The sequence below is a fragment of the Maylandia zebra genome, linkage group LG15 (assembly GCF_041146795.1).
Source record: "Maylandia zebra isolate NMK-2024a linkage group LG15, Mzebra_GT3a, whole genome shotgun sequence".
In the NCBI taxonomy this organism is placed as follows: Eukaryota; Metazoa; Chordata; class Actinopteri; order Cichliformes; family Cichlidae; genus Maylandia; species Maylandia zebra.
This window is the reverse complement of record NC_135181.1, coordinates 40,538,057-40,555,755: the sequence shown is the minus strand read 5'-3', so window position 1 is coordinate 40,555,755 and position 17,699 is coordinate 40,538,057. Positions and strand designations below refer to the sequence as shown.

The following is a 17,699-nucleotide window of genomic DNA, read 5'->3' as shown; positions in this document are numbered from 1 at the left end:
TTGAGAGGAAGACCTGAACTCTCAGGAGATCTGTGTAACAACAAAGCGATGAGCTCAGTGTCTCGGGATGAACACAACATAAAGAGAATAAACCCTGAAAGGAAACTGGATACCAAGATGTGGGGAAAAAGGTGATGAAGAAAATGAAAATGTCCTTTTTAAATATTTTTCCTTCCTCTTTTCAAGTTTTACCTGTCTGGAACAAGGATTCTTTTCTTTTGAGGCTTCTGTGGAACAATGTAAGGTTGTCTTTCCTTTTCTGAGGAGGGCCACATTTTGACAATATCCTACGAGGTGTCGGTGAGCTCCTGTGGAGACTGGCTAATGAGCAAATAGTGAGACATGTCTCTAGAAGATGTCAAAAGCACCACCAGCCTTGGGGCTGAAAGCAGTGCTTCAGATCGTTCCAGTGGCCACTGTCTGAACCAAAATCAGGACCAGGGGGTGAACCAGAGTGAAGGCCAGGATGGGATCGTTCTGGACCGTATCGGCTGTCTGTTAGTGGATAAGTTGGATCCCAGTGACTTCACTGGGAGGTTTTCAAAGATCCAGTTGAGGTCCAAAAATATGAGAAGGATCATTAATAGAGGTATGTGGAGGCTGGCTCTAAAAACTTTGTTTGTTTTGTTTTCTTCTTCTGAGGAGCACAAATGCGAATGAACACAAGATGGGTCAACACAGAGAGGAGGCAATGAGATACATGTTTTGTAATATTCCCAGGACGTTTGAATGTGATTGCTTATCTGTCATGACCTGAGGAGTTACGTTTAAGGGTGGAAATGGCAGAAAGGCAGGTCGAACATCCAGCTGAAAAAAACGATCCTCCGCTTGTCAGCTGGAATGTGGGTGTGTGCGGTTTTTAGCCGCTTTGAGATTTGAAATGGCTCTTTGTTGTCACTTGGAAACTCGACAGGTGTGTTTGTTGTGGGTTTTGAAGACCCTGTGAAAACCGATACCCACCTTGAACATGAATCCAGAAAAAGACATGCTTTTGCATTTCTGGCCTCAGTATTGTTGTTTTCCCCAAACCCCTTGTTCTCTCTCAGCTTACCTTAACCTCCGTGAATTTTATGTCTAAACACTTCCAACATTTTAGGGAATCTTTACAGGCGTACTTGGTATTAGAGTGTTGTTTAAATTTGTGGAATCAAGTAATACTGAATGGCATTTGACGGAAGATTAAAGACGCTTTAGGATAAGAGAAGCAGAATGCTTATTTTGTGAAAAGGGGGAATATTGGTGTGAGTTAGTGTCTGTGCAACAAAGCAGCACCTGCACAAACATGCTGTTATTGAGACTTCTCAATAAATAAGCTTGTAGAATGCAAATGCCATGAAATGTAAGATTATAGAAGCCTCTGCTGATGAGATAATGTACATGTGTTAGTCTGTGATGGTACACAAACGCGTTCTCACTAGAGTTATCTGACCCAGCTGTGTCAAGGACACACTACTGTGTGAGCCCCGTTTTGGTTTTGGTGATTGAGTCAGTTTGATTTATGAAGCTGAAATGATTAATACAATCACAGATGAGTAGACATTTATGCTACAAGTTCATTTCTTGATCGAAACGTAGCATTAAACATGCACAGCTCCAACGTCTCCATCAGGTCTTGAATGATAACAAGTCAAACAATGTCTGTAAAGTATGCATATTATACACAAAGACAGACTTAAATGAAGACATTGATCCGACACATGTAAAATGTAGCCAATTGTGTTTATTGTTATCATTTTATTATCATCTCTCTACCCTGTGTTCTCAAAAGTGAACACAGGGTAGAGAGATGATGGAGGAAATGAAAATGGGGGGGAGGGGTTGTAAAGAAGAGATTAAGAGGACAGATGGGGGGGGGGGGGGGGGGGGTAGATAGAAAGAAGGATAGAGACAGGGGAGGGAAAGCCCCAACAATCATATGACCCCCTATGAGCAAGCACTTTGGCGACAGTGGGAAGGAAAAACTCCCTTTTAACAGGAAGAAACCTCCGGCAGAACCAGGCTCAGGGAGGGGCGGCCATCTGCTGCGACCGGTTGGGGAGGGGCAAGGAAAACAGGATAAAGACATGCTGTGGAAGAGAGCCAGAGGTTAATAACAAGTACAATTCAGTACAGAGAGGTCTGTTAAACATAGTGGGTGAGGAAGAAACACCCAGTGCATCATGGGAATCTCGCAGCAGCATTAGGCTGGGCATGCACTGTGCTCTTTTTGGCCCATTTTGAGCCGATTTTTCAGTCGTGCGACCGTTTTGGGAGTCGTCCCGAGTTTGGCCTTAATCGTGTGTCGTGCATCGTCTACATAACGAGGGTAACGGGGTAATGAGAAGCAATTAAAACCTCACGACCAGCTCCCGATCATCAATCGTTTGCTCGCAAGAAAACCAAACCTGTTTGAAATCCTGTGGGTCGTCCTGAGGGTGTCACCGCAGCGTCTCACACTGCCCACGCGCAAACGCAGAAATGAGAGCGAAAAGATGGAGTCGAACGGCGGTGCGGTGTGTGATCTGGACACAAGCGATGGAGGCACAAACCTCTCACCCCTGCGAGTCAATCGTACAGTTTGAGCAGGAGCTGAATAACGCGACTGAAAGAAATCGCACAGTGTATGCCCAGCTTATTGCAGCATGGAGGATTCAGGGTCACCTGAGTAGGCCATCAGCCTACTAAAAGGATACTGAAGAAACCCGTCGAAATAGTGTTAGTCTTCATCACTGCTGCTGCTGGACTCATTTGAACGCCACCGAAGTTTGCAAACAGGCAAGTATTCCTCTTCTTCCTCAAAGTCCTCTCGGGAACGCTTCCTCGAGCCTCCAGCTTCATGGTTGTCAAGCTCTTCGTGCGCATCTTCAAAAAGTTCATCACTGCTGCTCTCAGAGTGGTCGTACACAGCTGAGCTGGTCCCCGAATCAGAGTTTGCAAGCCTGGATTTTTTGCTATTATGCTCTTCTTCGTCTACATCTTCCTCTCTGGACTTTTTCGTGGATCCACCAGGCTGCGGTTCTTCTTCTGTTACCTGCTGAGGACAGCCCTCGCTATCAGTGTCACAAGCAGAGAAGAAGTCAGAGTCGTCATCAGAAAACTCCTCGCTCCATCTGATTCTTTTGTTTGGTTCCACATCTGCTTCATCCATCTCTCTAGACCTCCTCCTGGATACACCTGGCTGAGGATCCTCTTCTGGGATGTACTGGTGAACATCCTCACAGTCTTCAAATGCCTCATCAGAATCCTCATTTTCAATGCCACCAACAACAACAGCATTATGATCCTCGTGCTGTTCATTGTTGTCAGCATTGGCATTATTGTCCCTCACATTCATATTTTGAATGTTGACATTATTGTCATTGGCATTGTGACGGTAATTAACATATTGTTCCACTAATACATCTATTAGCTCATTCAGCATCCAAACCATATCATTGAGAAGAAAATAAAGATCGATCTGGAAGCCCCGGAGTCCATGAATAGGCTCGAAAGCTGGTCCATTAACTGGTCCATTAACTGGTTCATTAGCTGGTTCCTGATCTCCACTTTCAAACCTTTGTGGGTTAACCTGTCGGCCTGCAAGATCATTTAATCTTTTAATTAGCATTCATAACTATCTGCTGAAAATCTGTTTTTCATCCATTTTAAGACTGAGCACATGTGCTTACCATGACGGTTATTGTGTGATCCATCTCCTCTTCCACTCATTTTGACTACAAGGAACACAAAACAACAATGATCAGTAAACCTTAACTCAGCATGTTCAGAGAATTTGCTTTTTTTGTGATGACTTCAGGCTGCGTCCGAACGTACGCGGCTGTGTTTGAAAACGCACGTTTTCCTTTTTCGTTTAAAAAAAAATCCAGTCCACATGTGCAGTTTTGAAAAAATATCTCCTTCCACATGTAAACGCTAAAAACAAACTGAAACGCTGTCAAGAACACGCCAAATCTTAACCGTGTGGAAATGTTGGCCAATCAGAAGTCTAGAAGCCTGGGTGGGAAAACCTCACAAAACCTTACGTACTTCTGAGAAGTTTTTGTCTTTTTCTGGAAAAGCAGCTAATTTTGTGTTACTTTCACGTGCCTTCATTGTTTCAAATGTTAATAACTAAAGACAGCTTTTTGGCTGGAACAGACTCACAACTTTGGAATGGACAAAATGCATACAGCATACATAAATGTCATTTTTTAAAATGACATTTATTCCAAACCGACGTCAGGATTTGGGTTGGGAGAGCGTCTGTGTTGAATGTAGAAGCCACGTCTGATGCCTCTGTGTTTCTAAATGGAGGCACAGTAACTGTGTGTATATGTAAGCGTGTAAAAACTGCAGATACTAAGAGTAACAGACACAGTATGTTGTCTACATCCGCCATTGTAGAAATGGATCTCATGTAAACACTAACGTGGCCACAGCGTCAACAGCGGCGCACACTTTTGACATTGCCTGAGTAAATGTCCGTTTTCCTCGTCCACACCTAAACACAAAAACGTCGTTTTCAAAAATCTCCACCCTGGCAGGAGTTTTTAAAAATCTCACCTTTCAGTGACTCAATCTGCTGTTTAGGTGTGGATGAAAGGCCCAAATGCAGAGACAAAGCTGCGCTTTCAGAAACAGCCGTGTACATGTGGACGCAGCCTCAGTTTCTCAGAAATTCTAATAGTTTGTTGGAGAACAAAATGGTCGGGCATTGCACAGCTACAAGCATTTCACCCCCATGTCATACTGTGTATGGTTGTGTGTGTGTGACAAATAAAATTTGAATTTGAAAACTTAAGTCTTCTCTATTTTCCTAAATTAAGAAAATAATCGTGTTAAAAAGAGCTTCTGTCACTCAGATATGATTAAGAACATTTTCTCATTTATGTATAATTTGTCAAATATTACATCAGCTGACAAATAGTTAAGTCTTCATTTGTTTTCCTGAATAATAGATCCACATCATCCTCTCTATGATGGAAAATATAGTCTAGTCTTGCACAATGTAAAGTACATAAATACTGTCCTGGCAGGCAGGAAAATCAGGCTTTATATTGAAGTAAATGATCTTAAGTTTGTAAAGTGAAATTTGAGCTTACTTTAGTTCTTGGTAAATTACAGAGCAGTTAATCCTCAGGGAAACGTCGAAATGTCACTAAATAGTGGTCTGCTTTCATACGGTTGCAGTGTCTCTTCAGTTTTGTGTTCATATGCTGATGTTTTCGTTCAAAACATGCTTAAATCCCTAACTTTTCCCTGGAGGCATCGCTATGGCAACAAAACAACATGTTCCAAACAAAAACAACCAAGCTGTTTCCAGAGCTTAATATTGAACATGACTTTATTTGTACAAATCTGTGATGTTGATGTGCACAACGTGGGATTTAGACCTCGGAGGGTTAATCAACAACTCACGAAAAATTAGGTTTAAATTTGTGTTCATGACGGTGCAGATTTCTGACATTTTGTGTACTTTAAGCATTTAACAATTTGACTGTTTTCTAATAAAAACTGTGTGAAACTCAAGTTAGACCTGTGTTTGTAAATGAACCGCCCCATGTTGTGTAGCTTTCTGGATTTTATACTTATTGGGCTACATATTAATTTATTATACATGCTATACAGCAGATAAAATCTAAACTCACATGTTTTATGTAACTAAAGTGTTTAATCATGTGGGCTACAGACAATAATCAACTAATGGACTATATTGATATGAGAAACGTGCATACTTACTGCAGTTGAATCATTTTAACCATATGTAACCACCTGAGTATGTCTTTGAAAAAAAAAGGCTTTGATTTTTCCCCTCCATTTGATTTCTTTGCCACCCTCATGCCGCCATAAGAAGATTTTTCTAGATCCGCCCCTGTCGAGACTTTCAACCCCAGGTAGGCCAAGTATGGAGAAACGCAAGAAAAAAAATATCTGAAGAAAACAGAACATTTAATGATGTCTGAGCAGATTTATTTGCGTTTCTGATGAGAGCGGTCTACCAGTATGCCTAATTTGTTGATTGTCGATCTTCCACATATGTATTTGAGTAGCTATCCCACACCTTGAACTATGATAAAAACAAACACCGCTCACACCTCACAGATGACAGCTTACAGTCCTGCGTAAAGAGGAAAGTGACTTCGTACAGCTCCGGTCTGCAGAAGTTCAGGAGCAAAAGTCCCATGTTAAACATATCACGGCAGACCCGACGATGTTTGCATGAACATGCTTGTGAAATGCACTATACACAGGTACACACACACACACACACACACACACACACACACAGGTCTTTATCACCAGGTTCCACATTTATTTACAATTTTCCCAGGTTATGACTGAACACAGTCTGACAGCTGTCGGTCCCAGCTGATTTCCCTCTCTCTCCGCTCCTCTCTGTCTCACTATAAAAAGGGAGGGAAACCATTATCAGTCCAAATCGCCATCAGCTGTTCTCACCGGCATCTCCAGCACCGCCCCGTTGAGCCCACTGCACCACTCCTCCCCTGCAGCCGCACCCAGGACCACACCTCCGCCACAATGCTTTACGGCTTCTCTTTATTGACCACTTTTCACACACGGTTTCTGTACACGTGCATCTGGCTAGCTTTGATTGATATTTAATAGGGGTTTTGTGCCCTTCTGTTGTGTACTGTGGGTGAAGTGTGCACAGCAGATCAGCAGTTCAACAACAGCAGTAGGAGCGACCCAGTTAACTCTTATTGTTCTGTGTATGGACTTACGCTACAAGTAACACACACACACACACACACACACACACACACACACACACAGAGTTTGACATGTGTGTCAGAGTACTGTGCATCTCTGAAGTTCCTTCAATCCCTTTAAACATGTTTCCCCTGCACCAGTCTAGTTTGATTTCTTTTTTAAATAAGCACATCAGTACACGCATTTGTACTGATAGGGATTGTTATTACAGATTCAAAGCTTTTTCAAGGAAGTCATTCTGTTATTGTTTAAATCTGAAAACTTTTTTTTAAGATTTTAATTTTCTTGTACTTGCTGTTGAATATATGGAGGTGCATTATAATGCACTGCCCCACTGGGGCTTTCAATTGCCTTTGCAGCATGACTGATTTATACATCAGCACCACTGTAGTGGAGCAAAAAACCTGCATTTATTACCTTTTAGCATCATCAAAAATTCATTTTGAGAGAAACTTTATTATTTAAAATTTGAATTAGCATTTGTTTCTGTGGATTTAGTTGTAAAGAACATGGACTATTCAAACAAAGTCATTATCTATGTGAGAGTATCATTTAAAACTTTTTGGTCCTCTATTATCAAGAGTTTCTTGAGTTTTGTAGAGAAGCCTTCTTTAAGCCCTTTTATGATACTTGAGACTCTGTTTTTTGCCACGTCAGTGTAAATGGCTGAGCTCTTTTAAGCTTTACCGTGTATTTGTCGACAGTCTCTTTAATCCCGCTCACAGGTCACAGAGATCAGAATTAAGGAGCTCATGACGAGTGGATCAGACAACTTTTACCATGAATGGCAGAGACTAATCCGGTATAATATTGCTGTAAGTTTGCAAAATATACTTTTGGAAGCTTAAATAAGGTTGTACGGTGTGGATGAGCACGGCCACCCTTCCATTGTTTAAGTAAATCTGCCAGAAAGTAACTGCTCAGCCATCTGTGGTGTGTGTGTGTGTTTACATGTACACTTCAATGGCTAGTGTGATATAATGCCATGATGCATTTTTTGTAATCAGTGTTTTAATGTCTCATTTTGTTTTTAAAATCAAGCCCTCAGTTCTTGTTTTTATCTTTTCTGAGCTGCAGGCAAAGCTAATTGTGTCCAAAACAATCTTGTTTACGTACAAACTAACAAATCCGACCTCCTCAGAAAGAAACACTATTTGTAAGCAGAGCGTTTGAGCTCTAGAGGGCACCACTGTAGAGCCGGTGTTTGGGCTTGGTAATGGCAGATGGAAGATAATCAGCTGTTAAACTACGACTGTGTTATATCTCCAAGTAGTCTTCAGGAACAGTTCTTGAAGGACATCCAAAGCTCTTCTTTGGATGTTGCTGCCTTTTATTCTGCTCTCTGCCAAGATCCCACACTGCTTCAGTAACGTTGAGGTCCAGACTCTGTAGAGATGAATCCATGACTGATAGTGTTGCTTTGTGTGTTTGAAATAATTGTCACGCTAAAAAAAGAAGACGCCACTGTGTTTTCCAGTTACTGTTGTACCGCTCTCCTGATCTCTTCCTTACATATTAACGATCATTCAAACCGAGTAGTTAACATCTTTTGTTGATTTTTAGTCAAGTTTATGTGCAGTTTGACATACCGGGGCCTTTTCTCCGTTTCCCTTCCACTCAGATCATTTCTGATGAGACTACAGCAAACAGTGGCTCAACTGCAAGATGCATCTCTCAGGTCCTGTCTGGATCTGGACCTCAGATCTGGCTTGTTTTCTATTGCTTAAAGACATGACTTTCAGATACTGTTCATCTGCTATAAATGCATTTTTATATACTGCCACTTCTCTTGATAGTTCCTTCACATCTGCCCTCATATCGGTAATTTTCATCGATTCAACTAAAGAAATGGGGTCAAATTATGTTTTGTTTTATTGTTTTGTGACAGGCTGCTAAGAAGAAAAGTGCCTAAAGATACTATGTATAGTTCTTTTTAGCAAGTTGTCTTATGTGTAGACATAACACCAGTTCATCCCTTGAGTTAGGTGCCTTATGTTTGAATGGTTCTTAGTTTTGTGTGAAGGGGCTTAACAATTAAAAGACATGGTCAGAGACAAGGACCGCACTGAAAATGAGTTAAAAACGTATTTCCAAAGACCTGCAGAAAGCCTGAGGCAAAATATCACAATAAGGAGGTGGGGGTCGTGGGGGTCTGGCAGACATAATATGGTCATTGCAGTGGTGCATTGGTACAACTTTTAAACCTGATCAATTTTAAACTCGTGACACATCTTTTCACTTATACAGGCTGTTTTAATCAATTTAATCACTTTGATGTTTTACTTTAAGTCAACAAAAATGAATTATTAGTCTGACAATCAAGCCTTTGATACTTCCCCAGCACTTACTAAAAATAATTACACGCATGTATGGAATGCAGTTCTTTTGCATACAACCTTGTATGCAGTGTACAGTGTGGTGTTCATACTTTTACATTACAAAACAAAAATCTAAGTAGTTTTGAAAGCATGCGCAAAATGCAGTTGCTAAAAGTGAACGTTTCATTTTCACTCTGAGAAGTAAAACATGCAGTAAATGTAAACATACATGTCAGTTACTTTGCCTGTTTCAACCAGTCTTATGAAGCCATGCATGTATAAAGTATCAGCCCTGTTCAGCACACACCAACCAGCCAATTCTAACATTTAGTGACTTACTTTTAATTCATTGCTAATTCTTTTGTACTGTTCATAAAGTAAATTGGAATGTAGGATTCTTACATGTAACTTTTAGATAAAAGTCCCCTGTCACAGAGGTCCCACATGGTGCAATTTGATAAGACAAGAAATACAAGGGGTTGCTTTGGGCTGCTGAGGTTAAAGTAAGAGGTACACAGCAGGAAAATGTGAAAAAATAGGGTTTAAAATAACCATCATTCTCAGATTAATAATTAATTCTATGATAATAAAAGACCCCACAAAAAACAATTGATTGTGGCACAGTCTCCGACTCACACTATGTGGGAGGAAGTAGTTTCTACAATCCAGACTGAATGTTGAACGTGAGACTGGATGGCACCGCTTTGTCTTCTCAGCTCAACTTTCACCTCTGACTTGCAGTGACACATTTCTTTCTTTGTTGGCAGTGTTGTGATAACTAAGGTTGAAAAGCTGTGCAGTCTACATAAAACTGGATAAAAACAGAGGGATGCTCAGGGGAGGAATCACAGTTAAGGAATGGCAGTTAGGCTGCGTTCACACTGCAGGCGAAAGTGCATCAAATCCGATTTTTTTGACCCTCTGCGACCCATATCCGATCATGGTGTGACAGTGTGAACGGCACAAATCCGATCTGGGTCACTTTCGTATGTGGTGCTGAATCCGATACATATCTGATGTTTCAGAAAGCGACTGCTGTTTGATGGTCAAGTCGCATTAAATCCATCTTTTACGTCACCGACACAAGACAGACGCCAACTATCAGCGCCAGTGAAGTGCCCGAGAAGACATCGCGAACGCTTCCTGACCATCCGGTGAAACTGCTGGGAAGACAACGTTGGAGAAACGTGAACATTTTATTTGTACTGTATAATCTGCAGATTCTGACAGAAATCTGCAGCTATCCTTTGAAGCACTGCTCCTCTCTAAAACAGCAATAAGGATCATTATTAGGTTAGTTACATTATTATGTAATTAACAAAATAACTTAAAGCAAAAATTGGGAAACGTAAAGTCCGAAGTCTTTATATTAAGGGCCATCAGTCAAACAATACAGGGAGTGCAGAATTATTAGGCAAGTTGTATTTTTGAGGAATAATGTTATTATTGAACAACAACCATGTTCTCAATGAACCCAAAAAACTCATTAATATCAAAGCTGAATGTTTTTGGAAGTAGTTTTTAGTTTGTTTTTAGTTTTAGCTATTTTAGGGGGATATCTGTGTGTGCAGGTGACTATTACTGTGCATAATTATTAGGCAACTTAACAAAAAACAATATATACCCATATAAATTATTTATTTTTACCAGTGACACCAATATAACATCTCCACATTCACAAATAGACATTTCTGACATTCAAAAACAAAACAAAAACAAATCAGCGACCAATATAGCCACCTTTCTTTGCAAGGACACTCAAAAGCCTGCCATCCATGGATCCTGTCAGTGTTTTGATCTGTTCACCATCAACATTGCGTGCAGCAGCAACCACAGCCTCCCAGACACTGTTCAGAGAGGTGTACTGTTTTCCCTCCTTGTAAATCTCACATTTGATGATGGACCACAGGTTCTCAATGGGGTTCAGATCAGGTGAACAAGGAGGCCATGTCATTAGTTTTTCTTCTTTTATACCCTTTCTTGCCAGCCACGCTGTGGAGTACTTGGACGCGTGTGATGGAGCATTGTCCTGCATGGAAATCATGTTTTCTTGAAGGATGCAGACTTCTTCCTGTACCACTGCTTGAAGAAGGTGTCTTCCAGGAACTGGCAGTAGGACTGGGAGTTGAGCTTGACTCCATCCTCAACCCGAAAAGGCCCCACAAGCTCATCTTTGATGATACCAGCCCAAACCAGTACTCCACCTCCACCTTGCTGGCGTCTGAGTGGGACTGGAGCTCTCTGCCCTTTACCAATCCAGCCACGGGCCCATCCATCTGGCCCATCAAGACTCACTCTCATGTCATCAGTCCATAAAACCTTAGAAAAACCAGTCTTGGGATATTTCTTGGCCCAGTCTTGACGTTTCAGCTTGTGTGTCTTGTTCAGTGGTGGTCGTCTTTCAGCCTTTCTTACCTTGGCCATGTCTCTGAGTATTGCACACCTTGTGCTTTTGGGCACTCCAGTGATGTTGCAGCTCTGAAATATGGCCAAACTGGTGGCAAGTGGCATCTTGGCAGCTGCACGCTTGACTTTTCTCAGTTCATGGGCAGTTATTTTGCGCCTTGGTTTTTCCACACGCTTCTTGCGACCCTGTTGACTATTTTGAATGAAACGCTTGATTGTTCGATGATCACGCTTCAGAAGCTTTGCAATTTTGAGACTGCTGCATCCCTCTGCAAGATATCTCACTATTTTTGACTTTTCTGAGCTGTCAAAAACTTCTTTTGACCCGTTTTGCCAAAGGAAAGGACGTTTCCTAATAATTATGCACACCTGATATAGGGTGTTGATGTCATTAGACCACACCCCTTCTCATTACAGAGATGCACATCACCTAATATGCTTAATTGGTAGTAGGCTTTCGAGCCTATACAGCTTGGAGTAAGACAACATGCATGAAGAGGATGATGTGGACAAAATACTCATTTGCCTAATAATTCTGCACTCCCTGTATTGTTTGCTCTGGGTCTAAACAGAGCGCGTTGTGTGTGACGTCTTCTTTTGCGCATGCGGCCGCTTTGGTTCACAGTAGAGCGCGTTTGCTGTCTCATTTTATTTGTAGTGTGAACGAGCAGAGAAAAAAATAGGATTTGATCAAAAAATCGGAATTGAGCATCAAGACCTGCAGAGTGAACGTAGCCTTAGAGAGGAAAAAGAGAAGAAGAAAATGCAAAGGAGTGGAGGGGCTAAAAGAACCACTCAGATTTAACAAACCACCCAATCAAGCTGCGTCCTTGGAATTGGCCCCCTCCCTTATTTTTCACCACGTGAGAGTGAAGAAACACAGCTGTGCCTCAGAGGGCTGAAATAGACAGAAACGCTCCGAGAGCATGTGAGAGTTGAAGCGTGGCACGCAAAGAGAAGGAAAGGTCTTACAGAAAACTGAAATCTGCTTTCAAATAAAATAAGAAACTAAAAAAAAACTTAAACAACTGTGAGGAAGAGCTTTGAGAGGAAGACCTGAACTCTCAGGAGATCTGTGTAACAACAAAGCGATGAGCTCAGTGTCTCGGGATGAACACAACATAAAGAGAATAAACCCTGAAAGGAAACTGGATACCAAGATGTGGGGAAAAAGGTGATGAAGAAAATGAAAATGTCCTTTTTAAATATTTTTCCTTCCTCTTTTCAAGTTTTACCTGTCTGGAACAAGGATTCTTTTCTTTTGAGGCTTCTGTGGAACAATGTAAGGTTGTCTTTCCTTTTCTGAGGAGGGCCACATTTTGACAATATCCTACGAGGTGTCGGTGAGCTCCTGTGGAGACTGGCTAATGAGCAAATAGTGAGACATGTCTCTAGAAGATGTCAAAAGCACCACCAGCCTTGGGGCTGAAAGCAGTGCTTCAGATCGTTCCAGTGGCCACTGTCTGAACCAAAATCAGGACCAGGGGGTGAACCAGAGTGAAGGCCAGGATGGGATCGTTCTGGACCGTATCGGCTGTCTGTTAGTGGATAAGTTGGATCCCAGTGACTTCACTGGGAGGTTTTCAAAGATCCAGTTGAGGTCCAAAAATATGAGAAGGATCATTAATAGAGGTATGTGGAGGCTGGCTCTAAAAACTTTGTTTGTTTTGTTTTCTTCTTCTGAGGAGCACAAATGCGAATGAACACAAGATGGGTCAACACAGAGAGGAGGCAATGAGATACATGTTTTGTAATATTCCCAGGACGTTTGAATGTGATTGCTTATCTGTCATGACCTGAGGAGTTACGTTTAAGGGTGGAAATGGCAGAAAGGCAGGTCGAACATCCAGCTGAAAAAAACGATCCTCCGCTTGTCAGCTGGAATGTGGGTGTGTGCGGTTTTTAGCCGCTTTGAGATTTGAAATGGCTCTTTGTTGTCACTTGGAAACTCGACAGGTGTGTTTGTTGTGGGTTTTGAAGACCCTGTGAAAACCGATACCCACCTTGAACATGAATCCAGAAAAAGACATGCTTTTGCATTTCTGGCCTCAGTATTGTTGTTTTCCCCAAACCCCTTGTTCTCTCTCAGCTTACCTTAACCTCCGTGAATTTTATGTCTAAACACTTCCAACATTTTAGGGAATCTTTACAGGCGTACTTGGTATTAGAGTGTTGTTTAAATTTGTGGAATCAAGTAATACTGAATGGCATTTGACGGAAGATTAAAGACGCTTTAGGATAAGAGAAGCAGAATGCTTATTTTGTGAAAAGGGGGAATATTGGTGTGAGTTAGTGTCTGTGCAACAAAGCAGCACCTGCACAAACATGCTGTTATTGAGACTTCTCAATAAATAAGCTTGTAGAATGCAAATGCCATGAAATGTAAGATTATAGAAGCCTCTGCTGATGAGATAATGTACATGTGTTAGTCTGTGATGGTACACAAACGCGTTCTCACTAGAGTTATCTGACCCAGCTGTGTCAAGGACACACTACTGTGTGAGCCCCGTTTTGGTTTTGGTGATTGAGTCAGTTTGATTTATGAAGCTGAAATGATTAATACAATCACAGATGAGTAGACATTTATGCTACAAGTTCATTTCTTGATCGAAACGTAGCATTAAACATGCACAGCTCCAACGTCTCCATCAGGTCTTGAATGATAACAAGTCAAACAATGTCTGTAAAGTATGCATATTATACACAAAGACAGACTTAAATGAAGACATTGATCCGACACATGTAAAATGTAGCCAATTGTGTTTATTGTTATCATTTTATTATCATCTCTCTACCCTGTGTTCTCAAAAGTGAACACAGGGTAGAGAGATGATGGAGGAAATGAAAATGGGGGGGAGGGGTTGTAAAGAAGAGATTAAGAGGACAGATGGGGGGGGGGGGGGGGGGGGGGGGGTAGATAGAAAGAAGGATAGAGACAGGGGAGGGAAAGCCCCAACAATCATATGACCCCCTATGAGCAAGCACTTTGGCGACAGTGGGAAGGAAAAACTCCCTTTTAACAGGAAGAAACCTCCGGCAGAACCAGGCTCAGGGAGGGGCGGCCATCTGCTGCGACCGGTTGGGGAGGGGCAAGGAAAACAGGATAAAGACATGCTGTGGAAGAGAGCCAGAGGTTAATAACAAGTACAATTCAGTACAGAGAGGTCTGTTAAACATAGTGGGTGAGGAAGAAACACCCAGTGCATCATGGGAATCTCGCGGCAGCATTAGGCTGGGCATGCACTGTGCTCTTTTTGGCCCATTTTGAGCCGATTTTTCAGTCGTGCGACCGTTTTGGGAGTCGTCCCGAGTTTGGCCTTAATCGTGTGTCGTGCATCGTCTACATAACGAGGGTAACGGGGTAATGAGAAGCAATTAAAACCTCACGACCAGCTCCCGATCATCAATCGTTTGCTCGCAAGAAAACCAAACCTGTTTGAAATCCTGTGGGTCGTCCTGAGGGTGTCACCGCAGCGTCTCACACTGCCCACGCGCAAACGCAGAAATGAGAGCGAAAAGATGGAGTCGAACGGCGGTGCGGTGTGTGATCTGGACACAAGCGATGGAGGCACAAACTTCTCACCCCTGCGAGTCAATCGTACAGTTTGAGCAGGAGCTGAATAACGCGACTGAAAGAAATCGCACAGTGTATGCCCAGCTTATTGCAGCATGGAGGATTCAGGGTCACCTGAGTAGGCCATCAGCCTACTAAAAGGATACTGAAGAAACCCGTCGAAATAGTGTTAGTCTTCATCACTGCTGCTGCTGGACTCATTTGAACACCGCCAAAGTTTGCAAACAGGCAAGTATTCCTCTTCTTCCTCAAAGTCCTCTCGGGAACGCTTCCTCGAGCCTCCAGCTTCATGGTTGTCAAGCTCTTCGTGCGCATCTTCAAAAAGTCCATCACTGCTGCTCTCAGAGTGGTCGTACACAGCTGAGCTGGTCCCCGAATCAGAGTTTGCAAGCCTGGATTTTTTGCTATTATGCTCTTCTTCGTCTACATCTTCCTCTCTGGACTTTTTCGTGGATCCACCAGGCTGCGGTTCTTCTTCTGTTACCTGCTGAGGACAGCCCTCGCTATCAGTGTCACAAGCAGAGAAGAAGTCAGAGTCGTCATCAGAAAACTCCTCGCTCCATCTGATTCTTTTGTTTGGTTCCACATCTGCTTCATCCATCTCTCTAGACCTCCTCCTGGATACACCTGGCTGAGGATCCTCTTCTGGGATGTACTGGTGAACATCCTCACAGTCTTCAAATGCCTCATCAGAATCCTCATTTTCAATGCCACCAACAACAACAGCATTATGATCCTCGTGCTGTTCATTGTTGTCAGCATTGGCATTATTGTCCCTCACATTCATATTTTGAATGTTGACATTATTGTCATTGGCATTGTGACGGTAATTAACATATTGTTCCACTAATACATCTATTAGCTCATTCAGCATCCAAACCATATCATTGAGAAGAAAATAAAGATCGATCTGGAAGCCCCGGAGTCCATGAATAGGCTCGAAAGCTGGTCCATTAACTGGTCCATTAACTGGTTCATTAGCTGGTTCCTGATCTCCACTTTCAAACCTTTGTGGGTTAACCTGTCGGCCTGCAAGATCATTTAATCTTTTAATTAGCATTCATAACTATCTGCTGAAAATCAGTTTTTCATCCATTTTAAGACTGAGCACATGTGCTTACCATGACGGTTATTGTGTGATCCATCTCCTCTTCCACTCATTTTGACTACAAGGAACACAAAACAACAATGATCAGTAAACCTCAACTCAGCATGTTCAGAGAATTTGCTTTTTTTGTGATGACTTCAGGCTGCGTCCGAACGTACGCGGCTGTGTTTGAAAACGCACGTTTTCCTTTTTCGTTTAAAAAAAAATCCAGTCCACATGTGCAGTTTTGAAAAAATATCTCCTTCCACATGTAAACGCTAAAAACAAAGTGAAACGCTGTCAAGAACACGCCAAATCTTAACCGTGTGGAAATGTTGGCCAATCAGAAGTCTAGAAGCCTGGGTGGGAAAACCTCACAAAACCTTACGTACTTCTGAGAAGTTTTTGTCTTTTTCTGGAAAAGCAGCTAATTTTGTGTTACTTTCACGTGCCTTCATTGTTTCAAATGTTAATAACTAAAGACAGCTTTTTGGCTGGAACAGACTCACAACTTTGGAATGGACAAAATGCATACAGCATACATAAATGTCATTTTTTTAAATGACATTTATTCCAAACCGACGTCAGGATTTGGGTTGGGAGAGCGTCTGTGTTGAATGTAGAAGCCACGTCTGATGCCTCTGTGTTTCTAAATGGAGGCACAGTAACTGTGTGTGTATATGTAAGCGTGTAAAAACTGCAGATACTAAGAGTAACAGACACAGTATGTTGTCTACATCCGCCATTGTAGAAATGGATCTCATGTAAACACTGACGTGGCCACAGCGTCAACAGCGGCGCACACTTTTGACATTGCCTGAGTAAATGTCCGTTTTCCTCGTCCACACCTAAACACAAAAACGTCGTTTTCAAAAATCTCCACCCTGGCAGGAGTTTTTAAAAATCTCACCTTTCAGTGACTCAATCTGCTGTTTAGGTGTGGACGAAAGGCCCAAATGCAGAGACAAAGCTGCGCTTTCAGAAACAGCCGTGTACATGTGGACGCAGCCTCAGTTTCTCAGAAATTCTAATAGTTTGTTGGAGAACAAAATGGTCGGGCATTGCACAGCTACAAGCATTTCACCCCCATGTCATACTGTGTATGGTTGTGTGTGTGTGACAAATAAAATTTGAATTTGAAAACTTAAGTCTTCTCTATTTTCCTAAATTAAGAAAATAATCGTGTTAAAAAGAGCGTCTGTCACTCAGATATGATTAAGAACATTTTCTCATTTATGTATAATTTGTCAAATATTACATCAGCTGACAAATAGTTAAGTCTTCATTTGTTTTCCTGAATAATAGATCCACATCATCCTCTCTATGATGGAAAATATAGTCTAGTCTTGCACAATGTAAAGTACATAAATACTGTCCTGGCAGGCAGGAAAATCAGGCTTTATATTGAAGTAAATGATCTTAAGTTTGTAAAGTGAAATTTGAGCTTACTTTAGTTCTTGGTAAATTACAGAGCAGTTAATCCTCAGGGAAACGTCGAAATGTCACTAAATAGTGGTCTGCTTTCATACGGTTGCAGTGTCTCTTCAGTTTTGTGTTCATATGCTGATGTTTTCGTTCAAAACATGCTTAAATCCCTAACTTTTCCCTGGAGGCATCGCTATGG

At 41.9% G+C, this 17,699-nt stretch overlaps 2 protein-coding genes across 2 annotated transcripts; both read right to left on the bottom strand.

Moving 5' to 3' along the window:
• Positions 1–1,705: 1,705 nt before the first annotated feature.
• LOC143412731 (uncharacterized) lies at positions 1,706–5,230 on the bottom strand. Its single transcript, XM_076874454.1, has 3 exons — positions 5,061–5,230; positions 3,648–3,692; positions 1,706–3,555 (listed from the first exon to the last, which is right to left on the bottom strand). Exons 2-3 carry the CDS (start codon positions 3,685–3,687, stop codon positions 2,696–2,698), a joined length of 900 nt encoding a protein of 299 aa, XP_076730569.1. The 5' UTR covers positions 3,688–3,692; positions 5,061–5,230; the 3' UTR covers positions 1,706–2,695.
• Positions 5,231–14,322: 9,092 nt separating this feature from the next.
• LOC112432586 (uncharacterized) lies at positions 14,323–17,699 on the bottom strand. Its single transcript, XM_024801100.2, has 3 exons — positions 17,525–17,699; positions 16,110–16,154; positions 14,323–16,017 (listed from the first exon to the last, which is right to left on the bottom strand). Exons 2-3 carry the CDS (start codon positions 16,147–16,149, stop codon positions 15,158–15,160), a joined length of 900 nt encoding a protein of 299 aa, XP_024656868.2. The 5' UTR covers positions 16,150–16,154; positions 17,525–17,699; the 3' UTR covers positions 14,323–15,157.

Coding starts and splice junctions, on each gene's coding strand:
- LOC143412731 (XM_076874454.1), bottom strand. CDS start 3,687: ATGAGTGGAAGAGGAGATGGATCACACAATAACCGTCATG. Junction 3,556..3,647: donor ATCACACAATAACCGTCATG/GTAAGCACATGT, acceptor ATGATCTTGCAG/GCCGACAGGTTAACCCACAA.
- LOC112432586 (XM_024801100.2), bottom strand. CDS start 16,149: ATGAGTGGAAGAGGAGATGGATCACACAATAACCGTCATG. Junction 16,018..16,109: donor ATCACACAATAACCGTCATG/GTAAGCACATGT, acceptor ATGATCTTGCAG/GCCGACAGGTTAACCCACAA.